This window comes from Sander lucioperca, chromosome 6, assembly GCF_008315115.2.
Source record: "Sander lucioperca isolate FBNREF2018 chromosome 6, SLUC_FBN_1.2, whole genome shotgun sequence".
In the NCBI taxonomy this organism is placed as follows: domain Eukaryota; kingdom Metazoa; phylum Chordata; class Actinopteri; order Perciformes; family Percidae; genus Sander; species Sander lucioperca.
Genome location: NC_050178.1, coordinates 21,121,651 through 21,136,650, shown reverse-complemented (window position 1 = coordinate 21,136,650; position 15,000 = coordinate 21,121,651). Strand labels below are relative to the sequence as shown.

General features: G+C 43.0%; 1 protein-coding gene across 3 annotated transcripts in view; it reads right to left on the bottom strand.

Annotated features, from left to right (window-relative positions):
- The window catches only part of ano7 (anoctamin 7), a 69,821-nt gene that overhangs the window by 9,468 nt on the left and 45,353 nt on the right, over positions 1-15,000 (bottom strand). The window contains exons 15-16 of one of the 3 annotated variants that reach the window (XM_031303806.2): positions 1,441-1,543; positions 937-1,048 (exon numbers count right to left, since the gene is read on the bottom strand). The exons of the other annotated variants lie outside the window; for them this stretch is intronic. Coding sequence (XP_031159666.1) covers positions 937-1,048; positions 1,441-1,543 — 215 coding nt within the window. The remainder of the gene's footprint in view (positions 1-936; positions 1,049-1,440; positions 1,544-15,000) is intronic. 3 annotated transcript variants of the gene reach the window in all.

Sequence of the window (15,000 nt, the reverse complement as noted above, 5' to 3'; positions counted from 1 at the left end):
TGATTGGTTTTATTTTGAAAGTAAAAACTGTGAATCTGACTCCACATCTGCTTCCTGTTTCAGCCCAACAAGGCAGGGCTCTGCAGATGAGCCTCGCTGTGATTACATTACATTACATTACATAGAGTCTTCAATTGCTTTTTAAAGGCATACTATGCAACTTTTCCCTCTTCGGTCCCACTACAGGTCCCTCGCAAGCTGTAGTTCCAAAGAGACAACCTGTGCATAAATACGTAGTAGAAAACGTGACAGTTTTCCTTACACTACCAGTTCTATTCTTTACTTGTGCTAATTTAAAATACAATCAATCAATACTTGTCTTTACTGTTATTACATTAAAGTCTTAATTTAGATGTAGCCTGCTTTTCCCAGTGTTTAGTTTGAGTTAATGTTATTTTAGTAAGATTCGACAGAATTCACACAACATAGAGAGGGAGGTAAGTCATTCCCCAGCCTAGGAGCCACTGCCTGGAAATGATCGATTCCCTCTAGTTTTAAAATGAGTGCAGGGAACCACTAATAGCCTGTGACCTAATGACCTCAGACTACGGATGGGAGTATGAAGCTGAATCAAGTCAGAGATGTAGGGAGGAACTTGACTGTGCAGGGCTCTAAAAGTAAGGGCCAGAATTTTAAATTGAATTCTATACTGGACATCTTTACATTACATTACATTATATTACATTACATTACATGTCATTTAGCTGAGGCTTTTAGCCAAAGCGACTTCCAATTAAATGCTTTCAACCCTGAAGGTGCAAACCCCAGACAACAAGTAGTAAGTGCAAGTACATTAGCTTTAAATAATGAAATATGAAAGTGCAGCATCAAGAAATATATATATATATATATATATATATATATATATATATAATTTTTGATTGATGATTGGCTGAACCTGCGAGCCCCGCTGTGATTGGTTGAAGATGTCCTCACCTGCCTTTGAAGAAGGCGATGTAAACTGGAGCTGAGAATAAGTTGACGAACTTCAAGATGAAAACTTTGAGGATGAACATGTCTTCATATTTAGTCTGAGTCCGATGCATCTCTGAGAGGAAACACACACACACACACACACACACACACACACACACACACACACACATACACACATGTACACAGAGACAGACACACACACACACAGACACACACGCATGTACACAGAGACAGACACACACACACAGACACACACACAGACACACACACACACAGACAGACACACACACGCACGCACGCACACACGCACAGACACACACAAACACGCACAGAGACACACACGCACACACAAACACACAGACACAAACACACACACTGAAATTATTAGATCGTTAGACATATATATATATATATATATATATATATATATATGTATGAATATATATATATAATTTATCACTACTAAAAAAAGGAGAGAGACGTTCAGTCTAAAGCGTGACTCACCCCAGCGTGTGAGGATGTGGGCCAGAGAGGTGTAAACTTTGGACAACATGATGATGATCAACAGGTTCAACACAGATCCTGAAAGACTGGCTATCCTCGCGGCCTAAACACACGCACACACACACACACACACACACACACACACACACACACACACACACACACACACACACACACACACACACACATACACACACACACACACACACACACACAAAAAAGTTTTTTTCCGGACGCCGGTGACCTCCTCAGCAATTCAGCACACAGCAGATAGTGCGGGACAGGAAATCAAGCACAGAAATAAAACAACAAAATAAACATCCGGTTAATTTTCTAAATAAAATCCAGCGTGCTCACGGCGGATCATATTTCCCTGCACTACACCTTGAAAACACAGCTCAGAGTAGTTTCCCCTCTACTCCTCTGGAGGGAAACAAACTGTTGTTAGTTTTGTGGTTCTATTCTACGTGAATTCGTGAGATCTCGTGGGTCCTCGTGACTACAGCTGTCAGTCATGGCCAAGCCGTGCCGCAACAAATCCGGACCTAGTGGGTATTGACTGACTACGGAGCCGGTCCGCAGACGCTCTGCATTCAGTGGAAATCCGGAGTAAGTGAAGTGTCCTGGAGTCCCTCAGGGAAGCGTCCTGGAGTTCCTCAGGGAAGCGTCCTGGAGTCCCTCAGGGAAGCGTCCTGGAGCCTCTGATCTTTCTATTAAACCTTATTCATATATTAAGAACCAGTGTAGGTGTGGTGTGTTGTACTCACATAGAACGGTAAGAAGCTGTTAGACTTGGAGATGACGATTCTCAGGATCGTGCGATACAGAATGATGGCGATGAGGAACATCAGCACCACAGCAACCTGCACACAGGAAGTTAAACTTACTGCTACACTGTAAATTCTAACATTTACACAAATTAATAAGAAATAGTAAGTGGGCTTGACTTAGTTTTGACCAATATGCTGAGAACACTCACTTTATTTGAGGTATAGAGCGAAAATGCAAACCAACTAAGTCATTTTAAGATCAGGTCACTCACAAAACACTAGTCCAACATTTGGGCATGCGCAGAAGCCTCTCTGGTGTACTGTACGTTACACGTTGGTGTGTGCTGCCTGCACGATCCGATATGCGCATACGCATAAATACGTAGTAGAAAACGTGACGGTTTTCCTTACACTACCAGTTCTATTTTTTACTTCTACTCATTTAAAATACAATCAATCAATACTTGTCTTTACTGTTATTACATTAAAGTCTTAATTTAGATGTAGCCTGCTTTTCCCAGTGTTTATTTTGAGTTAACGTTATTTTAGACTGAATCAAGCTGTCAGCTAGCGGTTAGCTGAATTAGCTGTTAGCTAAACTAACGTTAGCTTCCTGGTGGCGAGTTTTTTTTTTTTGCAGGATGGTAGGGGAAGAACCCGCCCTACTCTCCCTCTGATTGGCTAGTACTAGCCTGCTCTGGTGGGATTGGTTGTGTTTAGGCAAGAGGAGTGGGATTGGTTATGGTTAGGGTAAGAATGTCAGGGTTAGCTGGTGGCGAGCTTTTTTTTGCAGGATGGTAGGGGAAGACTCATGAATATTCCTTAGGGAACTCATTCATGATTGGCAAACATCTCGTATTTTTAAACCTGGTCCTTATATTTTTTGGAAGTTAATAATCTGATCTGCACAGTCTGTATCAGACTAGCAGCTAGCATGCATTAACAGTTTGAGCTAAGCCACGGGTGCGCTAATCGTTTTAGCAAAGCATTCGAGATCCCTTTTACAAAAAAAAACGAATTTATTTCCATGCGGTTTGGCCTTTCATTTACAGGTTTTATGACTGAAAACGATTATTTCTAAAAACTCTGAATGGAGATTAGATTGGGTAAATGTGGTTTACTATTTCTATTATAATTGAGTTAATTTGTAATTTTGTTTTCCTATTGTCTAGATTTTGTCAAGCAGACCAAATCCCTGAATGCGGTGGACCTGTAAGTACTGCACTTTTCATGCTGATAAGAGAGGCTATTTGCTAAAGCATTATCGCCTGAAACATGGGTCCCACGCTCGCTCAGCTCTCCCATGCCTTCATAGGGAATGTATTTGCACTTTTAAAACTTTTAATTCACTCAAGGTACATTTAGCAACATGGCACACTCAGAAAGATCCAGGGAGGGTAGGGCAATCTGTATTTCACTGTCAGCTGTGTGACTTTATGGATCCTTGCAATGAGAATACATTTTTCACACATTTGCGAAGATAGTTGAAGTTGAAGCAAATAGTTGTATGTCCATATCAAGACGGTAACTTTCGGAGCAATGTTTATTCCACCTTTAATGCGCACAAAAGCAAAGAGCATCAAAATGAGAGGCCATTCAAACCTGAAATTGTTTCTGAGATTAGAGACAGTGTACTTTCTGAACCTGCTGGTAATTTGGACGTTCAACTTGTAAATGATGCAACTGAAGCTGATGTTGAGTTGGAGGTTTCTGAGGTTGATGAAGATCTGGGTGACTTGGAAAGACAGTTAGAACATAATGTAGCTGCTCTATTTCTGAAAATGTCATCGATTCTCAATGTCACTGAAAATGCCTTGCAAGATGCAATAGAGCAGATCAACCAAATGTATTTGCTGTCAGAGCCCTTGTTGCGATCCTCAGTTCAAAGAGTACTGCAGCAGCATCGTGGAGACTTTAGTGAGTGAGATAGTAAGAGTTACTGAGAGTAATGTTTTTCTCAAATTCACTTCTACATTAAGGTTCACATCAACTGTTAGCAACCGGGCATCATTCGGGCATCATTCGGGCATCATGCCTGAGGAGCTTCTTCTAAAAAACAAGCAGACATTTGTGTATGTTCCCATTCTCAAAATGCTTCAGACATTGCTTAACAATGGAGAGATTTTAGATAAGGCCATGACAGCAGAGATAAATGTGTCACAGGGATACAGGTCTCACAGGGAGGAAGAGTACAGAATTTCGCTTTTCTTGTACATTGATGATTTTGAGCAGATGAGCAAACCCTTTGGGGTTGTCTAGAAAGAAGCACAAGCTATGTGCCATCTACTGGGTGCTTGGCAATCTCCACCCAAAATATCGCTCCACACTTCATGCCATTCAGCTTGCACTGCTTTGCAAGGTTGACGCCATTAAGGAATATGGCTACGATGAAATTCTTTGCTGTCTTGTTAAGGATGTTGTCTCTCTTGAGCGTCAAGGTGTATATTGAGCGGTTAGGAGCTAGCATTAGAGGCACTGTATCATTTGTTGCTGCAGACAATCTTGCTGCTCACGCTTTGGGGGGATTCTTTGAAAGCTTCACAGTTAGTCACGTGTCGTTTCTGTATGGCCACGCGGGAAGGAATACAACACACAGAAGTGCATCAGGTGCAAGAGGTATTGCAGGATGAAACCATGGCTCGAGAGTATGTTGTAAAAAGAAGCTGCTTGTTGAGTGATAGCTTGGAACACTTTCATGTTGTTAATGGTTTTCCACCGGACCTTTTGCATGATCTCTTGGAGGGCATTGTTCCTTTTGAATTGGCCTTGTGTTTAAATGATACTTCTCACTTCTTAATTTGAATATGGCCATCAAACAGTTTCCTTATTCGTTTTCTGACAAAACGAATCAACCTCAGGTCATCGGGAAAACATTTGCCTCAAAGGGAACAATTGGGGGAAATGGCCACAAAAATTGGGCACTTCTTTGAATGCTACCTCTCTTGATAGGCCATCTCATCCCAGAGGGCGATGAGACTTGGGAAGTGTTGATGCACTTAAAAGATGTAGTGGAGTTGTCATTGTCCGTAGGCTTCACAGAGGAGTCTGTGTACTTTCTGCAGTGCAAAATTTCAGAACACAGAGGTGCATTTCAAAGAGTGTTCCCTGACAAAAAACTACGACCTAAGCACCACTATGTGGAACATTACCCTGGGCCCATTAAGATGTTTGGACCTCTGTCTCATGTGTGGACAATGCGCTTTGAGGGGAAACACAAGTTTTTCAAAAAAGCGGTCCGTCACACCAACAACTTCAAGAACATAGCCCTCTCTTTAGCTGTAAGGCATCAGAAAATGATATCATTCCATCTAGCTGCCACCTCCTTTTTTAAGCCATCCATCAAACTTACCAAAGTGAAGTCTGTGATGGTTTCTTCATTTCCAGAAAATGTCCAGAACTCACTATTTGAAATGAATGACCGGCAAAGCACAATCCTTGTGGTGTCTCCTGTATGCGTAGACAGCGTTAAGTACAGTGCAGACATGGTGGTTTCTGTTGGTTCTTGTTCTGGGCTCCCAGATTTCAGAACAAAGATTGTGGTGATCAACACTAACATTGTGTTTGTCTGCAGACTTATGACAGCTTGGTACGACGAACATCTTAGGGCATATGAACTGTGTGGGGGTCATATATCCACCTTCTTGGTCACCGACTTAACTGAACTGAATGACGTTTTTCCCCCATCAGTCTACGGCATTAGAGGCAGGCAGCTAGTTACACTTAAAAGGTATATTTTGTGCTAAGTAATGTTGGAAACAAATCTCCTATCTAACTTCCTTTTTTTTTTTTACAGCCTCATTAGAATGGTTCCAACATTATTACTCAGAGTCATCATAAATGAAGATGACATCCGAAAGATTACAGTCACTGAAAGACCGCAGGATGTGGAAGAGCTGAATAGCCACCTAAAAGATGAACTAAAGCTCCAGTATGACTTTGACATCCAATATCAAGATCAGGATTTTGATCAAGCTTTGTGTAACTTAACTAATATGGCAGAGTTGTCCGATAAAGCAACACTAAAAGTTATCCCCACGGTCACACTAAATCTAACCGCCATTACATCACCTGTGTCAACTTCAGTGTCTGACAGTGAGGCTGACACAGACATATTGTCGCCACCAGGATCACCCGTCAACAATGCAAGACAACAATGGCCACAGTTTCTTCCGATCCCAAATTTTTCTGTTGACGTGAATTACAAATTGGGGCAAGCAGATCTTGCTTACTTAAAAGATGGTACTTGGCTGTGTCCGTCACGCGACATGAAGCAAGACATCCTTGAAAAAATTTCCGAAGGCATTTATTCCTTCAATGCTTACCCTACAGATGAGCAGTTTAATGATGTGGCAAAGGCCTTGATCTCAAAGCATCCAAGCCTTACTGAACCTGGGACACAGACAGACTGGTATGGCTGGAAAAGCAGCCTCAAATTTATGATGGGAAATTTTCGTACTATAATTCCTGTCTTCAAAATCAGAAATATACAGTAGGCAAGGATGGTGCATTGTTTTTACTTTGAGAAGAACCCAAGAGCTCTTGTTTTTTATGTTAAAGGTGACTTTTAAATTCTACGGTTTTATGACATGGTTGGGTCTTTCAGATAACTTCTGAGTCTTTAATTTACAGTAATGTTCATACTTTTGGTGATAATAACACCTTATATCTGCTATGCCCTACTGAGATAGCTTTTGGCCACTATACTGATGTGTTGGATGAATCCAACCTCAGTTATTACACCCTTAACTTTGGGGAGATTTGAGACCTTTGTACCTAAATAGGAATGTCTTAATAGCCTACTTTTGATGGTAACCACACACTGTTTAATCTTATTTAATTCCTCAGTCTTAACTCTTGTGTTGTCTTCCTGTCAACCATGAACTTGTCCTTCTGAGTCAAAATTTTAAAATGAACTTTTGTGGGGGGCTTTTTCTGATGTTTTTGTCCCTTATTTTATGCTTTTGTCACTTTTTTAACGCTTTTAAGAAAGAAATTGTGGTCATTAAACCTAATGTATATGACATTTTACCTAATTTTTGAGTTAGAAAAAGAAAAACAAAAAAGAAGTTATGAATTATTTTGACTAATAGTTAAGATCAGAGGATGCTGAGTGAATCACAGCCTGGTTTATGTCAAAGTTTAGTCAGTTAGTTAGTTCTAAAACCATTTAAACCGATTTTTTCAAATTATATGAAATTGAATAAAACACCCAAAATTCAACGGAAGTAATCATTCATTTTACCTGTGAAGAATATTGTATGGGTCCCATACAACCTACATGCACACATCCAAGTTATTTTGGGGCAATTTGGTTTGAAACCCATATTTCTGATATGAAAAACTTTGAAAACGGGTGAAAGTTGACCCGAGGACAACACAAGGGTTAAAGAAAAACATAAATATACATTAGGCAAGGATTATGCAACTTTTTTTATTTTGCAAAATAAGAGCTCTTGTTTTTTATATTAAAGGTGACTGTTAAGTTTTACAGTTTTATGACATGGTTGGGTCTTTCAGATTACACTCAAGGAGTGCACTTTAAGTCTTTTTTCTTTTCACAGAAAAAATGTGGAAAACATCGCCCAAAAAGACAGACAGACACACAGACAGACAGACAGACAGACAGACAGACAGACAGACAGACAGAGAGAGACAGACAGACAGAGAGACAGACAGACAGACAGGTACCTTGAAGGAGAGACAGATGCTGGAGTAATTCCATTGAGTGCAGACTTTACAGAGAGGACACATGATGAAGCTGTCCCCGCTGTCACACAACTCCTTCCTACACACACACACACACCCACACACACACACACACACACACACACACACACACACACACACACAGACACACACACACAGACACACAGACACACACACACACACAGGCAGAGCGTGACGGAGTGAATACGTACGTTGAGAGGCAGAGCGTGACGGAGTGAATACGTACGTTGAGATGCAGAGCGTGACGGAGTGAATACGTACGTTGAGATGCAGAGCGTGACGGAGTGAATACGTACGTTGAGAGGCAGAGCGTGACGGAGTGAATACGTACGTTGAGAGGCAGAGCGTGACGGAGTGAATACGTACGTTGAGATGCAGAGCGTGACGGAGTGAATACGTACGTTGAGAGGCAGAGCGTGACGGAGTGAATACGTACGTTGAGAGGCAGAGCCTGACGAGTGATCGTACGTGAGAGCAGAGCCTGACGGAGTGAATACGTACGTTGAGATGCAGAGCGTGACGGAGTGAATACGTACGTTGAGATGCAGAGCCTGACGGAGTGAATACGTACGTTGAGATGCAGAGCGTGACGGAGTGAATACGTACGTTGAGATGCAGAGCCTGACGGAGTGAATACGTACGTTGAGATGCAGAGCGTGACGGAGTGAATACGTACGTTGAGAGGCAGAGCGTGACGGAGTGAATACGTACGTTGAGATGCAGAGCGTGACGGAGTGAATACGTACGTTGAGAGGCAGAGCGTGACGGAGTGAATACGTACGTTGAGAGGCAGAGCGTGACGGAGTGAATACGTACGCGGGAACATCGGTGGCCATGAGCCAGAACCCAAACAGGAAGATCACGGTCCCAACCAGAGACGCCGGTAGCAGCCAGCCGGTGTAGCAACCTGCAGACAGACAAGTACTCAGATTACTTTAGTCAGAGTACTAACACCACACTGTGTAAATACTCTGTTACAGTAAAAGTCCTGCAGTCCATGAGCGCTGAGTGAGCAGGTAAGAGTAGTGAGTTGTCGTCTATGGAAAAAGATCAAAATTAAAAAAGCTGTCGGGGGCTAAAAATAGAAAAAGAAAGAGGGGAAAGGAGATGACATGTCAAGGGATGTGACAGCAGTTAAACCCTAACTCTCGCCAAGATGCAACCTAGGGTCTCTTTGTGAATGTACCCGAGTCAAACTTTAGTTTAAACGCATATTTAGGACGGAATCGCCACTTTTAAGATTGACCGTATTTTAATTTTTGGGTCAAATGGCCTTTTGAATGGGAGCGCTAGGGGAACTTTGATGCTAGCTTCAAAATAGTTATATTTAAACCACTAAGAAGGCTCGACACAACATGAGACTTGCATGCGAAACTAGGCACGCCTGTGTGTGTTTCTTTCTTCTCTTTTGACGTCTTGTTGCTTTGTTTTTACGTTTCTGTTGCTTCTTTTGAAGTGTTTTTCTTCTTTTTTCAGAGTGTTTGCTGCTCTTTCTGACGTTTGTCTCTCTCTCGCCAGGACTTTTAACTTATAAACGTGAGTATTTCTCCGCTGTTTTGGGAACTAAAGTTAGAGACAGTTTAGTTAATATTCACCGAGCCAGGCGAAGTACAGCGCTATCTTCTCCCCAAAGTATTCCCGCATGTGATCCAGAGGCTGGTAGCGTCTCCATGACGACCACGTGGCCCAGTACGAGTACAGGATCTGTCTCAGACCGAAGGACTCGGGGGGCACCGGGGGGGTCGGGGGCTGGAAACCGCCCTGAAAGAAGAGAAGGAAAGGACGAGCTAAACAGTGTCAAAGAAATACTCAAAAATCATCAGGCACACAGACAGGCAGACAGACAGACAGGGAGACAGACAGGCAGGCAGGCAGACAGACAGGGAAAAAGACAGACAGGCTCACAAAGACACACACACACACACACACACACACACACACACACACACACACACACACCTCATGCAGCGGGTAGGCAGCAGAGAAGACCTTCTCACTCAGCAGCCGGTCGATTCCCACCTCGCCCTTCTTCACCGAACCGTACGGAGTCCGGGCCAGGATCTCATACAGCTGCAGGACGGGACACACATCACATGATGAGACATGACATGAGTGTGGGTGTGTTTGTGTGTGTGTGTGTGTGTGTGTGTGTGTGTATGTGTGTGTGTGTGTGTGTGTGATATGGGTCTAGTCACGTAGAGCGAGAGATTTGGTTTGCATCAAGTCCAGACAAACAACAAGCCAACAGATCAGTCAGCTAAAATAAAGGGACACACAGGCAGAGAGCATCATGGGAGAAGGATATATATATATATATATATATATACACATGTATATGGCCCGAGCCAGAAGACCAGTGGAGGAGTTTCTCTCTTTTGGTGCATTGTATTCTGAGTTAAACATGGATCTCACCACCGACGCCGTCCTGCCATGACTCATTACCAACGCCATGGATAGAGCCTACCCACACCTGACCATTCTCCACAGGATTTAGAAAAGCCTTCCCATCAGTTTCAGCCGTCTGCGGCTCATTAAGACATACGTGCGTTGGTGCATGGATGAGGCCAGGCTGTCATATCTCACCTGGCTGAGTGTGGAGGGACAGACATATCAACAAGGACAACGTGGTTGGCAGATTGGCCACCATGAAGGAGAGGAGGATGAAGATGTAATAAGGGACCATGATATGTATATAGTTCTGTTAGATGTATTTGTTCTGGAGGATCGTTAAGCAGACAACAAAATGGTAAGAAAAAAAATTAAGAATTTATATTTGAGTTATGAATAAGTCACTCAGAAAGTTATAAATCTGTTTTACTCAAAGTTTTCATCCCAGTTTTCATGTAGCACATTTAGTCTACCTATGGAGTTGTAAACAAACGTTGTGTTCAATATATATAATAGAGCCATGTCAGTTATATAGTGTGGCACTGATTGAGAGCTCTTGGCCTGTTCAGCACCATCTCTGTCCATCAGCTGTCTCTGTCCATCAGCTGTCTCTGTCCATCAGCTGCCTCTGTCCATCAGCTGCCTCTGTCCATCAGCTGCCTCTGTCCATCAGCTGTCTCTGTCCATCATCTGTCTCTGTCCGTCAGCTGTCTCTGTCCGTCAGCTGTCTCTGTCCATCAGTTGTCTCTGTCCATCAGCTGTCCATCAACTGTCTCTGTCCGTCAGCTGTCTCTGTCCATCAACTGTCTCTGTCCATCAGCTGTCCATCAGCTGTCTCTGTCCTTCATCTGTCTCTGTCCATCAGCTGTCTCTGTCCGTCAGCTGTCTCTGTCCATCAGCTGTCTCTGTCCGTCAGCTGTCTCTGTCCATCAGTTGTCTCTGTCCATCAGTTGTCTCTGTCCATCAGCTGTCTCTGTCCATCATCTGTCTCTGTCCGTGGTGCTGAAACATTTCTACTTGACCGGCAAACTGTTTTCTTTGTTCGTCAACACAAACTTGTTAAATGTGTCTTTTCTTTGTGATTTATTTGACTTATAAGCTGACTTGGCTCAACAACTGACCCATTATAACATGCATTCATCAGATATTTTACCTCTTTTTACGGTTTTAATTTTAAAATGACTTGGTAGCAGAGGGCCCCGTGATGAAGCTCCGCCCCTGCACTGAGCAGAGTCTCCTGCCTCGGTCTGATTGGCTCAGAGACTCTGAACAGAGTTTAGAGCCGTATTCTGATTGGCTCAGAGACTCTCAGTAACCAGGATGTGTCAGTCAGCAGACGGATGCTGCGAGCGCCGACGCCTCCCCAAACACAATCTATCAAAACACACACTTACTGAGAATTGATAGGGTAACACACACACACACACACACACACACACACACACACACACACACACACACACACACACACACACACACACACACACACACACACACACACACACACACACACAAACACACCTCACACTGCACAAACCAAATGTCAAACAGAGAGTTTGACATTTGGTTTGTGTAGTGTGTTGACAGAGAGGGGAGGGAACCTAACCTCCGTCTGTACTCGCGGTCCCAGGCGCCCATGTTTAGTGTTTGGTAGTTTGATATTTCTCAGCTCAGTGTTTAACCAGCGGACAGAGGACAGTTGGTTCTGTTTGTTCTCTGGTGAAACACACCACACATCAAACTACAAAGACTTTGAGAAAAGCTGCAAAAAGGAGTCACAAAAAGCGCTTAAAAAAACATCCCAAAATAGTAAAAAAAAAAAAAAAAAGCATCCCAAAATGCTGTGTGTGTGTGTGTGTGTGTGTGTGTCAGTCTGTGTGTTTGTGTGAGATGCTGAGTCTGACTCACCACTTTGTGTCTCTGAGTCGTCTTGAAGAAAGTATCTCTGTCCTCGCTGCCCAGAAAGCTGCAGACAGAAATAATCTCTTAATCTTTAAATTATATATATAGAAATAATAAATTCTGTAGCACACTTTCCAACCTGGACCCTATGTCTCCATGTTTCTGTGTCTAAGTGTCTGATGGGAACAATGATCTCTGAAACTTAAATTCAACCATTTACATGGGTGGAAATATGCTGGCTCTATACACGCTAAAAGTAGTGATTATTTACATGGAGTCTGGTGGAGATATGCTGGCTCTATACACGCTAAAGGTCCTGATTATTTACATGGAGTCTGGTGGAAATATGCTGGCTCTATACACGCTAAAAGTAGTGATTATTTACATGGAGTCTGGTGGAAATATGCTGGCTCTATACACGCTAAAGGTCCTGATTATTTACATGGAGTCTGGTGGAAATATGCTGGCTCTATACACGCTAAAAGTCCTGATTATTTACATGGAGTCTGGTGGAAATATGCTGGCTCTATACACACTAAATGTCCTGATTATTTACATGGAGTCTGGTGGAGATATGCTGGCTCTATACACGCTAAAAGTCCTGATTATTTACATGGAGTCTGGTGGAGATATGCTGCTCTATACACACTAAAAGTCCTGATTATTTACATGGAGTCTGGTGGAGATATGCTGCTCTATACACACTCAAAGTCCTGATTATTTACATGGAGTCTGGTGGAGATATGCTGCTCTATACACACTAAAAGTCCTGATTATTTACATGGAGTCTGGTGGAGATATGCTGGCTCTATACACGCTAAAAGTCCTGATTATTTACATGTAGTCTGGTGGAGATATGCTGGCTCTATACACACTAAAAGTACTGATTATTTACATGTAGTCTGGTGGAGATATGCTGGCTCTATACACACTAAAAGTACTGATTATTTACATGGAGTCTGGTTGGTTTGGTGATGGGGATTTCAGGGCTGTTTTCCAACGTTTTTGTCTAATGTTTTCACACAAAACCATTGGAAAATAGGGTTGTGTGATATTTCACCTCTGCAGCTTGGTGGTCCTGAACTGGCAGGTGAAGTAGTCTGGCGGGGGGTTCGGGACGTCCTGAGACAGAGGGTTGGGGAGGGACAGCCGGGACAGGAAGTGCTCGGACCAGTTAATGATCTGAGCATTGACCACCTGCAGCAGGACACGACATAAAAGCGTCAGAAGATTGAAAACAAGTGCTGAAAAAAGCCTTGTGAAAAAGGGTCAAAAGGGAACATTTGTTTTCAAAAGAATCAAAACAAGCCTCGAAAAAGAGAACGCGCCCCATGTAGGCTCAGTCCTTCCCGCAGCGGCCGCTGGTTCGATTCCAACCAGCAGCCCTGTACTGCATGCCCCACCCCCCCTCTCTCTCCCCTATTTCCTGTTGGAAAACAGCCCTGAAATCACCACCACCAAACCCACCAGACTCCATGTAAATAATCAGGACTTTTAGCGTGTATAGAGCCAGCATATTTCCACCAGACTCCATGTAAATAATCAGGACTTTTAGCGTGTATAGAGCCAGCATATCTCCACATGTAAATGGGTGAATTAAGGGTTTATTTCAACCAAACCAGAGTGGTGATTGTTGGAACAGTGGAAAGATGAACCAAGACGGCTTTTGGTAGTTTGATTTAGTTTCTGTCCACTTTGAATGAAGTGTGTTTTACGATGATAAAAGTCCTGATTATTTACATGGAGTCTGGTGTAGTTTGGTGATGGTGATTTCGGGGCTGTTTCATGTTGAACTAAAAGGATCTTCCTCTTTAACTAAAAGGTCTATCTCTGTAGGGATCCATCCCATAATGTTGTCAGACACTTAGAATAATAATCTGAGTCTGTCAGCGGCAACAACAGAACTTTTAGTGGACGCTGACTGATACTGAATATTAGTCCTGTAGGGTTACAAATGTCCAATTACAGGCAAAAAGCCCAAAAAAATAATCCTTAAAAATAAAGTCAGAAAAGGGTCAAAGGCGTTCAAAAAAGGTCCCACTGCGTTGTTGTCCCACCTGCAGAGGGACTCTGAGGCTGATCTCCTCGGCGTAGAAACACAGGACGCTCCACGGAGCGCTGAGCAGCACGAAACTGATCTTGGTCTTCGTCTGCAGGATGTCTTTCTGCAGAGACACACGGAGAAACGTCACGTTAACACACATCTTCACAAGGTTTCCCCCAGCACACACACACACACACACACACACACACACACACACACACACACACACACACACACAAACACACAGACACAACAGAAGAGAAAGTACAACAAGTCCTCCAAACTGTACGACCATATGTTGTTTATTCTGACTCCAGAGGAGCATTTGGTTCGGTGTGTGTGTGTGTGTGTGTGTGTGTGTGTGTGTGTGTGTTTGGTTTAGACACCAAAACTACTTTGTTAAGTTGATAAAAAGATGTTGTTTTAGGTTAAAATCACTACATTTGTTCCGTTACAAAGCGACTAAGTGATTGATGGTTGTACGGACTTTGTTGTACCTGAAGGAGTTCAACGGTCGTGTTTGTTCAGATGTGTGTTTGTTTCGCTCACCTGCTCCAGCAGCAGTCCGGACACTCGCAGTTCATTCAGAAACACCTCCCGCAACTTCCTGCGGGCGGAGCTAACGCCTGTCCTCTCCTCCTTCTGCGAGTTTATAGGCTCCTCCCACACCAACACGAAATCTGTCCAATAGGAGCACAGGATTCAAACCAGATACACACAGACACACAC